This window comes from Xenopus laevis, chromosome 2L (assembly GCF_017654675.1).
Source record: "Xenopus laevis strain J_2021 chromosome 2L, Xenopus_laevis_v10.1, whole genome shotgun sequence".
NCBI lineage: Eukaryota > Metazoa > Chordata > Amphibia > Anura > Pipidae > Xenopus > Xenopus laevis.
This window is the reverse complement of record NC_054373.1, coordinates 41,601,881-41,620,148: the sequence shown is the minus strand read 5'-3', so window position 1 is coordinate 41,620,148 and position 18,268 is coordinate 41,601,881. Positions and strand designations below refer to the sequence as shown.

The following is an 18,268-nucleotide window of genomic DNA, read 5'->3' as shown; positions in this document are numbered from 1 at the left end:
AAAACAAATACCTTGTTTATCATACCTTCAGGGGCCAAACAGAGGTCTCCCTGCCACAAAAACCACCATTGCCCGTTGGATACGGCAGACAGTGAGGCGGACCTACCTGATGCAGAAGGCGCCCCCCATCAGGGTTAGGGCCCACTCCACTAGAGCCCTTGGAGCTTCTTGGGCTTCTAGAAACTCAGCATCAGTAGAGCAAGTTTGTAGGCCATTACACACCTTCACAAGGTTCTATCAATTCAATACTTACCTGTCTGCTGAGGCAGCCTTCAGACGGAAAGGTTCTCCAGGCAGTGGTCTCATAGAACATTGGAGTTCTTCCCTCCCTACTGTGGGGTCTTTTTGGTATATCCCCACGGTCGCTGCGTCCCCCTAGACGTGAGAGAAAAGTAGGTTTATGTACTTACCTTTAAAACCTTTTCTTTCCAGTCTTCCCCCCTGAACTCTAGTTCAACTGTCATTCTAACATTGTGAGAGTTGTCTGCAGTTAAGTTATAAGTTACTGTTCTAATTGGTTACAAACTGGAGGAGTAGGAGAGTCTTCAGCTCTGACATTTTCTGTGTCCTTCCTCCTGATGGGAGGGACCCTTTACCCCACGGTCCCTGTGTACCCCTTATGACTGGAGAGAAAAGGTTTTAACGATTAGAACATAAACCTCCTTTTCAGATACTAAATATTGGCAAAAGTGAATTAACAAGTAAATTGACCAAAGTCTCTAGCGTAACAGAAATCAAAAATATTTTTTTTATGTATCAATTGCTTGAGACCATGAGTTTAACATCATTGAAGTGTGTGTTCATGTAATAGCTCTTGAATGTAGCTCAAAGTTTGCATTTGTGATATGCGTGCTGTGATACAGATGTATGGATTGAGCAGAACTCTGCCCAGACTCCCCATGCAAATGGATAGGTGAATGGGACCTGTTATTCAGAATGTTCGAGACCTTCATTACATCTACTAAAAAATGTGCAACAGTAAAAAAAAACAAAAGGATTATTTTGCCTCCAATAAGGATTAATTGTATTTTAGTTTGGATCAAGTACAAAGCACTTTTTTCAGAGAGAAAATGAAACTTTTGAAAATTTCAATTATTTGGATGAAATGGAGTCTATTTTTCCTTAGGAGCATTTTGGATAGCAGATTTCCGGATAATGGATCCCATACTGGTACAATGCAAAAAAATAAAAAACAGTGAGAAGTATGTTGACTGCTACAAAAGGTGATAGAAAAGAGACCTTCGGGGAGAATAATGTGCATTCAAACTATTGATAACAATTGTAGAACTAGTTTAAAAAAATAGACACAATATTGGTATTAATGTAAATATTTATTGGGAATTTAAACATATATGTACACATACATATATACAAATTTACATTTTCATAAATATATGGGTCTGATTTATTATTGCTTGAGCATTTCTTGCACTGTTCTTTCCTTTGACTTTCTTTTTAGTTTGCTTCCTTTCTCGGGATCTTTTACTTGCTCATTCTATTTACTTTCTTTCTTTCCAGCCTTTGCTTTCTTCTTTGAGCTTTCTTTCTCTGGAGCCTTTTTCTTCACAGTTTCTGGGCTTATTTTCTCTAAGGACTCTGTCTGTTCCTTTTCTAAGCTTCTTTTTGCTTGTTTTGTTGACTTTTTCTTTTTAACAGGGCTAAGTATTCAAAACAGTAGTATGTTATACACCCTAAATGTTATAAAAAATATAAAGTACAGTGGTACATCTATTAAAAAATATTTTGACACAGACATGGATTTTCTCTAGCTGTGTTACCATCACGTATTTAGTAAACTCACCTTTTATGTTTCACATGCGTTTCTTCCGATTCTTCATTTTCATCGGGGACTTCATGTATCCACTGCATGTGCCTTACTCTGCATAATTGAAAATAATATATAGAGATCACACAAATGAATTCGTTTTTGTGTCAAATGTAACATAATTTATATACTGAGCCTAAGATCAAAAAATTTAAGTAATTGAATTTAAAGCAAAACTAACTAAATAAAGGAGAAGGGGAAATCAGTAGCCCCAAAAAGCTTGAGATCACAGGAAAAAGTGCATCATGTACTCATTGAATGGGTAATAAAATACAGGTATGAAACCTGATATCCAGAATTCTCAGGACCTGGGGTTTATTTTTTTAGTAAGGGGTCTTTCTGTAATTTGGATATTCATCCCTTAAGTCTACTAGAAAATCATTTAAACATTAGATAAACCCAAATGGATTGTTTCCTCCAATAAGGAATAATTATATCTTAGTTGGGGTGATGTACATAGTACAGTGAAAAAGGAAATAATCTTTTTTTAAAAGTTTTTTATTGTTCAAAATTTTTCAGAGGAAAGAAGAAGAGAAAGAAGACGAGAGAAAAAAATCATACAAGACAGCATTTTATGCCAGTGGAAGCCAAATAAAATACATATGTAATTTATTATCATGTATTGGTAGAAATGTATGTTTGTAAGAAGTACAATATTATTACAATGATATGTTAAGCAAACTTACATAGTATATGACGGGCTCATATCATCCTTATCCTGCTCTGTGAAGCTTGCAGGAGGAGTTGGCTCTGTTCCAATCTCTTGTGCCCACTCATAAATTTCATACCTGCAAAATGAACACAAATATATAAAGACCATGAAAAGCAGTTCAGTATTAGAAGAAGAAACACAAGAAAAGAGATGAATGATGCTTCGTATCTGTATACTCACCTCCTATGCACAGGCCTATCTGGGGGGTTTCTATTTTTAAGGTACTCGGTCAACAATGGCAGGAAATAGTCTATGCCCAAGTCGTCTTGCTTATCTGAAAGCTGGTCTTCCTCTATCCTGATATGACACCTGTAGAAAAAAAAATCCCCACATATAAGGAAAATATAATTTGAATCAATTTTAGATTTATGTGTATACATATCCAGTTTAAAAAGGAGAAAATAATAGAATGTGTTTTTTGTTTTTTGTAAAGCATTTTCACATAGTTTTCTAGAACATGTAAAACTGGTCAGTGTAATGTGTTTTATATAGTCAAACACAAAATCATAGCTGATAGGCTTACTCTGTCTTTTTAATAGCGGACTCGGGAGTTTTGTCGCTTTCTGATTTCTGATCTTCCACATCCTCTGGTTCTGCTTCTTTCACAGAGGCTTTACTTTTTTCTTTTTTCTTGTGCCTACCAAAATTGGAAGGATAATGATTCTAAACATTTCTTTCATCTGTAATTGTGTGGAGTAAGTAATTAATTGAATAAAAAGCTTTGTTTAAGCTCAAAAACTCACCTTGCCTGTTTTGGACTAGGAATTCTTCTTAATTCTGATTCCTGTTCCTCATCTTCTCCCATGTCCTCCAATGACTTCTTTATAATTTTTTTCATGGAGGCCCGGGGCTTTTTCTTTTTCCTGGGGAACCCACGGAAGTATGAAAAACTCAATGCTATAAACTCACACAGATCATTTGGCCATTGGTGAGAAGTAAGTATAGACAAGAACCACTCTTTCTATACAGCAAAGTGTACAGAAAGTATCTCAAAAAGTATTTTATTGTTAAAAACAACATATATGTTTAAAACATAATCCATTATAAGTAACCCCTGAGGTGTAAATGTAACTGTTCTATGAAAGCATATGGAAGCTGCCTGATTTAAGCCATTTAGAACTTTCCACATATACAAATATGAGACTTCTGCATAGAGAGAATAGAAATACCCATATAACAGATTTTTTTTGTTTTTATCTAATTGGAGGCGTACGTACTTTTTAGGAGTTCTGGGCAATGTCTTCTGTTCATTCTCTTGTGGCAATTTCTTCTGTTCCATTACTTGTGGCAATTTCTTCTGTTCCATTACTTGTGGCAATTTCTTCTGTTCGATCACTTGTGGCAAGAGCTCCTTCATTGGTGGCAATGTCTTCTGTACTGCTGTTTGTGCTTCTATGTCAAAAACCCATTTAGCCTTTTTCTGCTTGGCAAAGAGATACCTGCAAAACAACAAAACAAATGTAAAATTCTGCAAATGTACTAAGGCCTAAGCCTGGAAACTTGAAACAGCCTGAATAGTGGCAATTGTAAATGTTTCTGTCCATAAAAAGAACATAGTTGCAGAAATGACTTACCATCCAAGCCCTCCCATCAGTACAACTGGGAGCAAAACACCCATTGCAATGATATATATAATGTATCCACTGTCATTTTCATCCAATGTTATGTCCGTATCGTTTGTTTTCACATCTGGAAAAAAAAAATACATTGTTATGTAACTTTGTGCAACAATCATATGGAAGAGCTGTAACGCTGTCATAAACAGATGCACTGGGGACCCATACAGTCACAAAATGTGTTTATGTGATGAATTATATTATACTCATTCTGCAGAGCAATATAGAAAGGAGAGAAGGCAAACATACTGACGACAATACAGCAACATTCCATTGGATCGTATGATATTTACACTACAGGCCTGGTTTATTAAGCCACAACTTTTTTGGATCAGGTGTTTTGACACCTGAAATCCAAAATTAATTTATGGGAGGAAAAAAGTGCGACTTTGTTGCGATTTATTACTGTGACAATTCCAAATTTAAAAATACTTCAGCTGTTGAAAACATGTAGAAGTCAAAGGCATATATCCCTTTTACAACTGGAAGATCTTTCTTTGATACGTGGTTTTAGAGGTTTTCAGGTTGTTTTGACACTGACTTTTGTGCGACAATACAAAAAAGTTGTTCGTTTTGGCAACTTTTCCCGTTCGTGCTTTTTCCAGTTTGGATTTTTTAATACATTTCATGACATTCGTGGTTTTAGAGAGAGTGAGTTTTTAGTCGTGGTTTCAAAAACATCTAAACCACAAATCATAAATATGCCTACAAATTTTCTTTATAAAATATTTACTGTAAGTGCCTTAACCGTTGAAATAGGAATGAAGGCATTCTCCGTGCAGAGTGATTGCCAAAAAAAAAATAACATATTGGTCTTATCTCTGCAGCAAAAAAAAAAAAACAAAAAAAAAAACATGATTTCCCAACTAAAATAAAATTACTAGTCAGTTAACCATTGTTTTATATTTACCTGATATGGCATCTGTACAAATAATGATTCCAAATACTATCCATAAAATATAACTGAAATACATTCTTTTCATGTTCAAAATTGTTTTCTGTCAAAAGAAAAGAAAGAATGTTAGAATATTTGTTAAAATAATTGTACTTTTATAATTATCAACCTATCTAGTACTATTGTTATATAAAGCAAAATGCAGTATTGCAATCCTTATCTAGAAACCCATGATGATGGATCCTATAACTGTACTATTTAGTTATGACGAAATTAAACAAGACATGATGCAAGACAAATGAATAAATAACATGTTGCAAGCAGCAAGAGCTCTGGTGCCTTAGAATTGGACATACAATTCACCTAGCAAAGTGGGAATGGATACAATCGATGGAATATGAAAAATGGAGGAATTATTTTTTAAAAAAATATGGTCTCTGTGGTTTAAACATCTTACTAAAGTCATAATCATCACCTATTTCCATCCAATGATATCACAATCTCCTGCTGAAATAGCATATTTCCTAACAGCCCAGGACTGTGTATGATATCATTGCAACTGTCCACTCACATATTTATCAAAAAACACGTAAACAAATAAAATATTAAATGCCATATGCATTGCTAGCCAGAAGTTTAGAGGAACATACAAGTTTCCTTACCGTTACTATTAATCAAATTGAAGTTTTTATGTAAGATTGTTTTGTTTAGATGTTAACTGAAGCCAGTGTAACACCTCAAATAAACAAACTCTAGATGTGCTGCCTGTATGTACCAATTTGAACCGGTTTGTGCCAGTTAAGTCTGATGGCCATGACATCATAATGATCACTTCCCATTTCTATCCAATGATGTCACAGTGCCCAAACAACTAGCCATGAAGACACGTCTTAATATGATTGCAACACCATTTTCTATCCCCTCTCATTTTCATAAAGACAACAAATATTTTGCATATAGCAAAATATATACCTTATCTAAGATATTCCAAAATAAATGATTATTATTAAATGTGAGCGATTTTGAACTCATCCGCCAAAATAACTCACCCACTTTCTATTCATTCCTATAAGATTTTTAAAGTGGATTTATGAAATGGTGAAATCTTTCACTCGTTGATAAATACATTTTTAAAAATCCCATAAGAATGAATAGAAAGTGGGAGTTTTTCTCTGGCGAACTCTAAGGGGCCTATTTATCAAAAGTCAGATTGTAGTGGTTTTAGAGTTTTGTGAAACCACGACTAAACTCACAAACTCTAAAACCACGAATGTTATGACATTTATTGAAGAATCCAGATAAAAATTACAAACATTAAATTACACTGAACGATGCACTAAAAAACTGAATACCTTAACAACCTCTAAAAACTCGACTTTTTCTGACCATTCCTAGCAGGAAAAAAAATTATAAAACATTGATTTAAAATTGCCCAATAAGATCAGTGCAGCTCCCATTGACTTTTTTTTATAAGACCTCAACAATATTTACCTGGAAAAGTATTGATTTAGAGGTTTTCGTGGATTTCAACACTTAATACATCTCAAATTTTTATTTTTTTAAAAACAAGAAAACCACAAATTTTTAGATATTCGTGGAAAAAATGTAAATTAGATTGTTAGTAAATGGGCATCTAGATCTCACATTTTGATAAATCTGCCCCAACTGTTCACTCACATATTTATAAAAAAAAAACTAGTAAACTAAATTTCTCAGCCCAAGATAAATGCTGCAAATTGTATTCCATCTCCAAAAATATTCCCAAATAAAATATTAAATACCATATGCATTACTAGCATTAAATTTATAGGCATATAAAAGTTTCCTTACCGTTACTATTAATGTAATTGAAGTTTTATGTAAGATTGTTGTTTTCTTTGGTTTAGTAGATGTTAACTGAAGCCAGTGTAACACCTGCAATGAACAAACTCTAGCAGTTTATACCAGTTAATTGTGATGTCATAATGACATCATAATAACCACCCTTTTCTATCCAATAATGTCACAATGCCCTACCAACTAGCCATGAAAAAGTCTTAAAGGGACAGTAACACAAAAAAAGGAGAATTTTCAAAGTAGTTCATTTATAAAGTACTACTGCACTGGTAAAAATTGTGTCTGCTTCAGAAAGACTACTATAGTTTATAGTCACCTGTGCTTTTTTCAAACTGAATGGCTGCTCCCATGGATACACAGCAGCTTGTTTATATAAACTATAGTAGAGTTTCTGAAGCAAACACATCAGTTTTACCAGTCCAGTACATCATATTTAAATTATGTGGAAAAAAAAATAATTACAGTTACGGTTACAGTTCCATTTGTAAAAATTTTATTGCAATGCCATTGGCCAGCTCACATTTTCATAAAAAAACTGAACGATGCATACAAAAATATACAAATACCTTGATAACCTCTACAAAATGAGTTTTTTCAGACAATTCATAGCAGGAAAAATATTAGAAACAACAAGCAAACTAAATATCTGAGGCCATGATAAATATTGCAAATTGTATTCCATATCCAAAAATATTCCCAAATTAAATATTAAATGCTATATACATTACAAGCATAAAGTTTAGAGGCACATAAAAGTTTCCTTACCGTTACTGGTAATCTAATTGAAGTTTTAAGTAAGTTTGTTGTTTTCTTTGGTTTTTGTAGATGTTAACTGAAACCAGCGTAACACCTGAATAAACAAACCAGTTAATTGTCAATGATGTCACAATGCCCTAACTAGCCACAAACACATCTTAAAGGAACAGTAACACAAAAAAAGCATCGCACTGCACAGGTAAAAATTGTGTCTGCTTCAGATAGACTACTATGGTTTATAGTCACCTGTGCCTTTTCTCAGACTGAATATCTGTAATTTGGATCTTCATTCTTTGTCTACCCAATAGGATTGTTTTGCCTCCAATAAGGATTACTTCTATTTTAGTTTGGATCAAGTACAAGGCACTTTATTTTTTTTTTATTATTACAAAAAAAATAAACTTTTGAAAATTTCAATTATTTGGATAAAATTGAGTCTATATTTCCTTAATTTGGAGCATTTTGGATAGCAGGTTTCTGGATAACAGATCCCATACTGGTACTATGCAAAAAAACAGTGGGAAGTATGTTGACTGCTACAAAAGGTAATGGAAATGAGACCTGCAGGGAGAATAAAGTGCTGTAGAACTAGTTTAATATAAATACACTTGGTTTTAATGTAAATATTTATTGGGAATTTAAACATATAAGTACACACACACATATATACAAATTTCAAGGTTTTGCCTATAAATATATGGGGTCTGACTTATTATTGCTTGATTCCTTTCTTGCCCTGTTCTCTACTCAGTGATTTGTCTTTCTTTTTAGTTTGCTTCCTTTCTCGGGATCTTTTACTTGCTCATTCTCTTTACTTTCTTTCCAGCCTTTGCTTTCTTCTTTGAGCTTTCTTTCTCTGTCTGTTCCATTTCTAAGCTTTTTTGTTTGTTTTGTGGACTTTTTCTTTTTAGCAGGGCTAAGTATTCAAAACAGTAGTATGTTATACACCCTAAATGTTATTCTTAAATATAAAGTACAGTGATACATCTACTAAAAAAATATTTTGACACAGACATGGATCTACTACCACATGCTCATTTGTGTCATCTGATAAGCCAAATAGCTGAGATTCCAACTGGCCAATTCTTATGGCTAAGAAGGAATTGTTCAACTATTGGAGAATTTAGAACTCTAGCTGAGGATATGAATAATAGGTTCATGGAGAGAGGTTATGGGAAAGACATCATTAAAAAAGCCTAATATAGGGCAGAAAATATGGGGGGGAAATTACCAATTTTGTATGCAGACAGCGACTTTTTTGATGCATTGGGCCCGGGAGTAGGTAGAGTGCTAGACAAGTCTATACAAGTAGAAACAAAAGAAACATACTGAATTTCTGAAATATAATCGATGTATAGATGTGGACAAAACCGCTGTATCACGTGTAAATATCTGAAAATTTCTCAAGAATTTAGATGCACAGTGACTAATAAAACGTACAAAATTAAACAGTGCATCAATTGTTGCAGTAAAAGAATAAAGCATTTAATTACGTGTACTAAATATAATAAACAATATGTGGGATGTACCACCAGATCCCTTAAGGAAGGAACTAGGGAACACATTAATCAATTCAGCAATACTAAATACAGCAGAAAAACCTGTGTCACTAGACATTTCATGGAATGTAACGACAGTAACAAAATATTTCTCTGTGCAGGGGATAGAACAGATCAGTACTGGCATTAGGAGAGGAGATTTTCTAAATAGACTACGTAGAAGAGAGGTATACTGGATATTTAACTACCAGGTTTCCACTAGGTTTAAATTTTATATTTGATGTTACTTGTTATGTATAATTATATTTACTTATTTATTGTTGATACTATGTCATTTAAATTCATACTTAATGTGTACCATGTAACATGGATTGTATATTAATATCATTAAGTGTTTCTGAACGATCGAACTGAATAGCCCTGGTTCTAATTAATGATGCAAATAGCATATGTGTGAGATTGTAATTGGCTTTTAGCCTTGGGGAGGATTTATGAGAGATGGTATTTAAGGATTAAAACACTAACTAATTTATCAGAGATTGCTTATGACTGGGTACTGGTTATGCATGAATGTGTTAGGCTCCATGAGGGGACTGTTTGAATATTAAAAGGATGTAATAAAATTGTACATTTTATCTTAAAAGCCTGCTTTTGGAATTTTTGATAATTAATGAAACTATACCTCTATTTGGTCCCTAGAGGATTCCAGCATGCTAACACTTATTTACTCTTATCTATTTCCAAGAACACTAGAGTATAAACAGACATGGATTTACTCTAGCTGTGTTACCATCACGTATTTAGTAAACTCACCTTTTATATTTTACATGTGTTTCTTTTGTTTCTTCATTATCATCAGGGACTTCATGTATCTACTGCATGTGCCTTACTCTGCATAATTGAAAATAATATATAGAGATCACACAAATTAATTAGATTGCTTTTTGTGTCAATTGTAACATAATTTATATACTGAGCCTAAGATTATAAAATTAAAGGAATTACATTTAAAGCAAAACTACATAAAGAGAAGGAGAAACCAATAGACCCAAAAAGCTTGAGATGCCAGGTGCCTCATGTACTCATTGAATGGGAAATAAAATACAGGTATGGAATCTGTTGTCCAGAATTCTTAGGACCTGGGGGTTTTCGGTAATGGGGTCTTTTCTACATTTGGATGTGCATACCTTAAGTCTGCTAGAAAATGATTTAAACATTAAATAAACCCAATCAGATTGTTTTGCCTCCAATAAGGATTAATTATATCTTAGTTTGGATGATGTACAAGATACTATTTTATCATTACAGAGAGATAAGAAAATAATATCTAAAAATATAAATTATTTGCTTACGATTGAGTATGGGAGATGGCCTTCCCTTAATTCAGCTCTTTGTAGATAAGGGGTACCTGGATAATGGATCCCATATCTGTAATTTCTTGAAATTGTGTAACATGTATTGGTATATTTGTAACAAGTACAATATTATTACAATGATATTTAAAAAAAACTTACACAGTATATGACAGGCTCATATCATCATTATCCTGCTCCATGAAGCTTGCAGGAGTTGCTGGCAAACTGTCCTGCTCTTCTCCAATCTTTTTTGTCCACTCATTAATTTCAAACCTGCAACATAAACATATATATATATATATATATATATATATATATATATATATATATATATATATATATATATATATATACACACACACACACAAGAAAATAGATGAATGATGCTTCATATGCGTATACTCACCTCTTATGCACACGCCTAGCGAGGGGGTTTTATTTGTAAGGTACTCGGCCAAAAATGGCATGAAATAGTCTATACCTGAGTCTTCTTGCTTATCTGAAAGCTGGTCTTCCTCTATCCTGGTATGACACCTGTAAAAAAAAAACACATATAAGGAAAATATCATTTGAATCAATTTTAGATTTGTTAGTGTATACATATCCGGTTGAAAATGGAGAAAAGAATAGAATGTTTTTTTGTATTTTTAAAGCATTTTCTCATAGTTTTCTAGATCATGTGAAACTGGTCAGTGTAATGTGTTTTATATAGTCAAACACAAAATCATAGCTGATAGGCTTACTCTATCTTTTTAATAGCGGACTCGGGAGTTTTGTCGCTTTCTGATTCCTGATGTTTCACATTATCTGGTTCATCTTCATACTTTTTCACATCCTCTGGTTCTGCTTCTTTCTCAGAGGCTTTAATTTTTTTCTTTTTTTGCCAAAATTGGAAAGATAATGATTCTAAACATTTCTTTCATCTGGAATGGCGAGGAGTAAGTAATTAATTGAATAAAAAGCTTAGTTTAAGTTTAGAAACTCACCTTGCCTGTTCTAAAATTGGACTAGGAATTTTTCTGGATTCTGATGCCTGTTCCTTGTCTTTTCTCTCTTCCTCCAATGACTCCTCTATGAGTTTTTTTCATGGAGGCCCAGGCTTTTTCTTTTTTCTGAAAAACCAATGGAAGTATGAAAAACTCAATGCTATAAACTCACACAGATCATTTGGCCATTGGTGAGAAGTAAGTATAGACAAATGCCACTCTTTCTATATAGCAAAGTGTACATAAAATACCTCAAAAAAGTATTTTATTGTTAAAAACGCCATATATGTTTAAAATATAATACATTATAAGTATTCCCTGAGGTGTAAATGTAACTGTTCTATGAAAGTGCATGGAAGATGCCTGATTTAACAAACAAGGGAAAGTTTTACTCACCACTAATTCTTAAAACCATTAGGCGGGGGTGCAATGAGGCTGTGACCACAAAATACATATAGACAAATACAAGAGTCCCCTGCACTCAACCCATTATCAATATATTTAAGACAGAGACATTTTGTGCATACTGCTACTGAAAAATGCCTTACCCTTTAAACAAAACAGGGATTGTTTGTCTATATATTGCAATATTTTTAAGATGGCCAACTTCATCAAAGTCATCCCATATCTGGCCAGTCCTATGCTTTGTCTTAAATATATTGATAATGGGAGTGCAGAGGACTCTTGTATTTGTCTAGATGCCTGATTTACGCTATTTAGCACATTCCACATATACAAATATGAGACTTCATAGAGAGAAAAAAAATACCCATATGACATTTTTTTTGTTTTTATCTAATTTGAGGCGTACATACTTTTTAGGATTTCTGGGAAATGTCTTCTTTTCGTTCACTTTTGGCAATTTCTTCTGTTCCATCACTTGTAGCAATTTCTACTGTTCTGTTCTCAATTTAGCTTTTTTATACTTGGATACCTGCAAAACAACAAAACAAATGTGACATTCTGCAAATGTGCTAAGGCCTAATTTGGGATAGCTTTAATAGTGGCAATGGTAAATGTTTTTTTATGTTTATAAAAAGAACACAGTTACATGAAGTGACTTACCATCCAAGCCATCCGATCAGTACAATTGGGAGGAAAACCGGTATTGCAATTATATATGTAACATATCCACTTACATTTTCTTCCAATGTGATTATTTCAGAATCATTTGTTTTCTGGAAAAAAAAATACATTGTTATGTAACTTTGTGCAACAATCATATGGAAGAGCTGTAACGCTGTCATAAACAGATGCACTGGGGACCCATACGGTCACAAAATGTGTTTATGTGATGAATTATATTATACTCATTCTGCAGGGCAATATAGAAAGGAGAGAAGGCAAACATACTGATGGCAATACAGCAACATTCCATTGGATCGTATGATATTTACACTACAGGCCTGGTTTATTAAGCCACAACTTTTTTGGATCGAGTGTTTTGATGCCCAAAATCCAAAATAAGTTGTGGAAGAGAAAAGTGCGACTTTGTTGGGATTTATTATGCAACAAAACTGTGACAATTCCAAATCTAAAAATACTCCAGCTGTTGAAATCATGTAGAAGTCGAAGGCACATATCCCTTTTACAACTGGAAGATCTTTCTTTGATACGTGGTTTTAGAGGTTTTCACTTTTGTTCAACAATACAAAAAAGTTGTTAGTTTTGGTGACTTTTCCCGTTTGAGCTTTTTCAGTTTGGATTTTTTTAATACATTTAATGACATTCGTGGTTTTAGAGAAAGTGAGTTTCAAAAACCTCTAATCCATAAAAATCATAAATACACCTATAGATTTTGTTATGCAGAACTGCAAAATGTGCCTTACGCTTTGAAATAGGAATGAAGGCATTCTCCATGCAGAGTGTTTGTCAAGAAAAAAATTAACATTTTGGTTTTAGCTCTGCAACAAAAAAATATATGATTTCCCAACTAAAATAAAATTACTTTAAATAAAACCATAGTTTTATTTACCTGATATGGTATCTGTACAAATAATGATTCCGTATAATGAAATACATTCTTGTTCTACAGTACATTCTTTTCAAGGGTTCAAAATGGTTTTTCTGTTAAAGGAAAAGAGAGAATGTTAAAACATTTGTAAAAATAATTGTACTTTTAGAATTATCAACCGATCAAGTACTATTGTTATATAAAGCAAAATGCAGGTATGGCAATCCTTATCTAGAAACCCATAATGATAGATCCTATAAGTGTACTATTTAGTTATGACAAAATTAAGACATGATACAAAACAGATGAATACATAACATGTTGAAAACAGCAAGAACTGGGGTGCCTTAGAAGTGGAAACATGCTATTTATCTATAAAAGTGGGAATGGCTACAATCAATAGAATATGAAAAATTGAGGTATTGATTTTAAAAAGATAGAATCGACTTAATACATGTTGGAAAACATGGTCACTGTGGTTTAAGAATCTTACTAAAGTCAAAATCATCACCCATTTCCATCCAATGATATCACAATCCCCTACTAAATAGCTGAAATAGCATATTTCCTAACAGTCCAGGGTTGTGTATGATATCATTGCAACTGTCCACTCACATCTTTATAAAAAAAAAAAAACATTATAATGCTCACACTCGCTCACCTTCAAATTTTATTGCTTCTTTCTTCTATTCTGTAAGTTTCTGTAAAAGAAATAGAAAACTTTAAAAATTATTTAAAAAAAAACAAAAAAACATTTAGGATGTATGACACACAGGGCCACCATCAGAAATCGCAGGGCCCCATACGAAAACATTTCCTGGGCTGTGCCCACCACAAGCTCCACCTACAGGTACACCCACCCCACAGGTCCACCACACACTAAAAAAAACATTGGTGGCTATGGTTCCCACATGTAAATAAAAAAAATTAAAACATATTGGTGGTCAGCCCCCCCATTGAAAAAAACATTTGTGGTCAGGGCCCCCCATTAAAAAAAGATATTTGTGGTCAGGGGCCCCCATTAAAAAATATTGGTGGCTAAGACCCCACATGGTGAAAAAAATTGGTGCCCCAGGCCCCCCCCCCCACATTATAAGAAAATTGGTGGCCGGGACCCCTTAAATCTCCATGTAAAAAAAAACTCGCCCCCCCCAGAAGTTTAAAAAAAATTTGGTGCCCAGGGCCCCACCACACAACAGGGACCACAACAGGTTACCTTTATGGGGGCCCTGCCATGTTACACTTACTTCATTAGTGTGGCCCACCTGCTGTCAGTGAGCTGCCAACTACAGAAGGGAGGAGGGGAGCAAAGGTGGCTGCATCTTCTTCCAGTGACAGCATTTTCTTCCCTTATTGGTCACAGAATTTCAAGTCCGGGTAAAGCTGCATGGTGATTGGATGAGCTGGAGGAGAAGTTCAATCCTCAACTATCCAATCACTGAGCAGCTCAACCGGGACTTAAACTCAGTGACCAATAAGGGGAAGCAATGGACAGAAGATACCTCCCCTTTTGCTCCCGCCCTGCCTTCCCGAAGTCGGCAGCTCTCGGAAAGCAGGGGGGCCCGGCTAATCAAGAAAGTATGGGGTGGCCGGGCCCCCTACAACTCTCCCCCCTGTCCCCCCGTGATGACACACTACTATTTTCAATATTTAGCCCTGTTAAAAAGAAAAAGTCCCAAAAGGAACAGACAGAGTCCTTAGAGAAAATAAGCCCAGAAACAGTGAAGAAAGAGGCTCCAGAGAAAGAAAGCTCAAAGAAGAAAGCAAAGGCTGGAAAGAAAGAAATGAAACAAAAGAATGTGCAAGTAAAAGATTCCAAGAAAGGAACTAAACTAAAAAGGAAGACAAAGCACTGAGGAAAGAAAAGGCTGGAGCAACCATAACTCAGCCCCCTATATTTATAGGCCAAACCTTGAAATTTGTATATATGCAGGTGTGTTTTTCTACATACATGTTTAAATTCCCAATAAATATGTACATTAAAATCAATATTGTTTCTATATTAAACTAGTTCTACAGCTGTTATCAAAAATCTGATTGCACTTTATACTCCCTGAAAGTCTCTTATCCCATCACCTTTTTAGCAGTCAACTTATTTCCCACTGTCGTTTTTTCTTTTTTGCTTAGTACCGGTATGGGATCTATTATCTGGAAAACTGCTTTCCAAAATGCTCTAAATTAAGGAAAAATAAATTCCAGTTTATCCAAATAATTAAGATTTTCAAAAGATATTTCTTTTTTCTCTATAATAATAAAATAAGTACCTGTTGGGTTTGGGTCCTTGACCAACCTGTACCTGCCACGCCCTTGGAGCTCCTCACTTAGGATCCAGAGATCTCCAGGAGACAAACACTGCACCACACAAGAAATGATGCAGAAATTGTCTGATTAATTTGCACGCCCTCCAGTAACCCCCCCCCCGTAACAGCGTATAAGGAGAGAGACAAACATACAGCAAAGTTTGCAGAATCACAGAAATAGAACATGTGCTACATATAGGAGAAGCAAAGAAGTTACATAGGGTGGGGGAAGCAAGATGTCAAAGTTACAGAAATAACTAAAGTGCAACAGCTGTAGTTACATATATTTCAGTAACGGTATGCAGTTTCTACAAGGTGTACAGATAATATTGAGCAATGTGTGTTGCCCTGCAGCCTGAAGTATCACTGAACCTTGCAATTGCAGTTACAATTAACCATGTAATGTAAGGATTTGTTAGTGAAAGCATAAGAACCATGATTTTAAGCATATTCCTACAGTACCTTGTACTTGATCCAAACTAAGATTTGGTTAATCCTTAATGGAAGCAAAACCAGCCAGTTGAGTTTATTTAATGTTTACATGTTTTTCTAGTAGATTTAAGGAATGAAGATCCAAATTACAGAAAGATTCATTACCTGGAAAACTCCAGGTGCCAAGCATTCTGGATAACAGGTCCCATACCTATACAAATTAGGTGCACCTATCCATTTGCATGTCTTTCAATGGAGAGTCTGGACAGAGGCACTGTTCTGCTCAATTAATACATCTGTATCAAAGTATGCATATCACGAATGCAAACTTTGGGCTACTTTCCAGAGCTACAACATGAAGACACACTTCAATGATGTTAAACCTGTTGGGGGTCATTTATCAACACTGGGCAAATTCGCCCATGAGCAGTAACCCATGGCAACCAATCAAATTGCTGCATTCATTGTTCTACTTGCAGCTGGCGTCAAAAAGCTAATCACTGATTGTTTGCTATAGGCAAATTTGCCCAGTCTTGATAAATGAGCCCATGTCTCAAGTAATTGTTACATAAATATTTATTTTTGCCTTTTGTTATGCTAGACTTATGTCAATCTACTTATTAATCCACTTTTGCCAATTATTATACAACCTATGGTGGTTGATATGGACTTTTTGAGAGAGAGGAAAAATATGACAAAATGCAGTAACTGAGTTAGAGAGACAATATCGCGTCTGACTGCCAGCTAAACATTTCAAAGGCATTACCTGAGCTAGATTCCCCTTTGCATATAGTATTTGGTTGCTAACCAGAATGGAGTATGGAAGTTGCACCGAAAAGACAATAAAAAGTATCTAAAAAAGTACTTTGCTCTTAAACTAAGGGGGTTATTTACTAAACTCCGAATGCAAAAATCACAATTTTTTTTAAATTTTACTTTTAAAAAAAAATCACAAATTTTTCTAAATTTATTAACCCATTAAGTGCCAGCAGAATTGACCATTTTATTTACGCGAAATGCCAGACGTTTTTGAAACATTCTGTGCTCTCTCACTTTAGGGGCATTTTCTGAGGGGAAACCTATAGTTCACCTAGGAAAACTATACATTGTTTTTTTCGGGAGAAACTGAGTTTCTAAATCTGCCTGAGTTTTAATGTATTTCCAGCTCTGCAAAAAGATTTATAGTGCTAAATACAAAAAAAATGAAAAATTCCTATTTTTTCACAATATATGAACTTTTTCCTGAAAAATATTTCATTTTACGAAACTTCCAACTGATTTGGAAAGCCTCATGTCTCTCAAACGTGCCAATACCAAATATGTATAGTTTTAGGCAGATTTAGGACATCTGTACAGCAAAAACTCCCGGCAGTATATTACCGAATTTTGAAAGCAGAAGGCAGAAAACTGAATACTTTTGATTCCAAGGCCACAAAATCCTGAAGCAGTATGTTTACCCCAGAAAACCATATATTTTTGGAAAGTACACATTCTGCCGATTCCAAAATGGGTAACTGTGTCTCTCTACTCCTAACTACCAAACATCAAAGCTTGTCTGAACGTAGCATTTCAGAATTTATCAAAATTTTGAAAAATCACTTCAAAGGTTTTAGTTTGCTGCTCCGCATATCACACACTATATTAGGTACCAAGAAAAAGCACCCTGAATATGATTGCCAGGGGTCCACTGAACAGTTTGATCCCCATTGTGCATAGGATTACCAAAGTACCTGGCATTTAGAGACCCCAATATGAAATTAGCACATCCAAATTGTTCAGGACTTTACTTCAGCTACTGAAAAATCAACACATTGACTGCATTTTTTGTGGGGTAAAAACACAGAAATATAAGTTTACCCCCCAAAACCATATATTTTTGGAAAGTACACATTCGCAAGGCTTTCCCAAAATTGTCAGTTTTGGTGAAATATCTGAAAATTTTCTAAAAGCTTCAACTTCCCAGCACCATATCACCCGTGTAACATTACGTACCAAGAGTTCGTTCCTCCAAACAGTTTGGTGGCCATTGTTCATAGGTTTACCAAAGTATCTGGCATTTAGAAGCCCCAAAATAAAGTTAGCGATTACAAATAGTCCTGTGG

The 18,268-nt window shown here is 34.5% G+C and overlaps 1 protein-coding gene and 1 long non-coding RNA gene across 2 annotated transcripts; both read right to left on the bottom strand.

Annotated features, from left to right (window-relative positions):
- Positions 1 to 1,266: 1,266 nt before the first annotated feature.
- Positions 1,267 to 8,509, bottom strand: LOC108705527 (uncharacterized protein DDB_G0286299). The gene is made up of 11 exons (XM_041581235.1): positions 8,456 to 8,509; positions 6,879 to 6,962; positions 5,064 to 5,151; positions 4,112 to 4,226; positions 3,755 to 3,976; positions 3,281 to 3,400; positions 3,061 to 3,174; positions 2,718 to 2,846; positions 2,512 to 2,613; positions 1,802 to 1,879; positions 1,267 to 1,658 (listed from the first exon to the last, which is right to left on the bottom strand). The coding sequence occupies exons 1-11, from the start codon at positions 8,507 to 8,509 to the stop codon at positions 1,496 to 1,498; spliced, it is 1,269 nt and encodes a 422-aa protein (XP_041437169.1). The 3' UTR covers positions 1,267 to 1,495.
- A 2,344-nt stretch (positions 8,510 to 10,853) lies between these two features.
- On the bottom strand, positions 10,854 to 16,259 carry LOC121399874. Its single transcript, XR_005965303.1, has 7 exons — positions 15,699 to 16,259; positions 15,511 to 15,607; positions 14,096 to 14,135; positions 13,456 to 13,547; positions 12,296 to 12,658; positions 11,481 to 11,606; positions 10,854 to 11,028 (listed from the first exon to the last, which is right to left on the bottom strand). It is a non-coding gene; the product is annotated as an uncharacterized LOC121399874 (long non-coding RNA).
- Positions 16,260 to 18,268: the final 2,009 nt, after the last annotated feature.

Excerpts from the sequence above, each read along its gene's own strand:
- LOC108705527 (XM_041581235.1), bottom strand. The coding sequence starts at position 8,509 with ATGGAACAGACAGAGAAAGAAAGCTCAAAGAAGAAAGCAAAGGCTGGA. Across the intron at positions 6,963-8,455 it reads AAGCAAAGGCTGGAAAGAAA|GTGTTACACTGGCTTCAGTT; the intron begins GTAAAGAGAATG and ends TGTTCATTGCAG. Across the intron at positions 1,880-2,511 it reads ATGAGCCCGTCATATACTAT|AGTAAGGCACATGCAGTGGA; the intron begins GTAAGTTTGCTT and ends TCAATTATGCAG.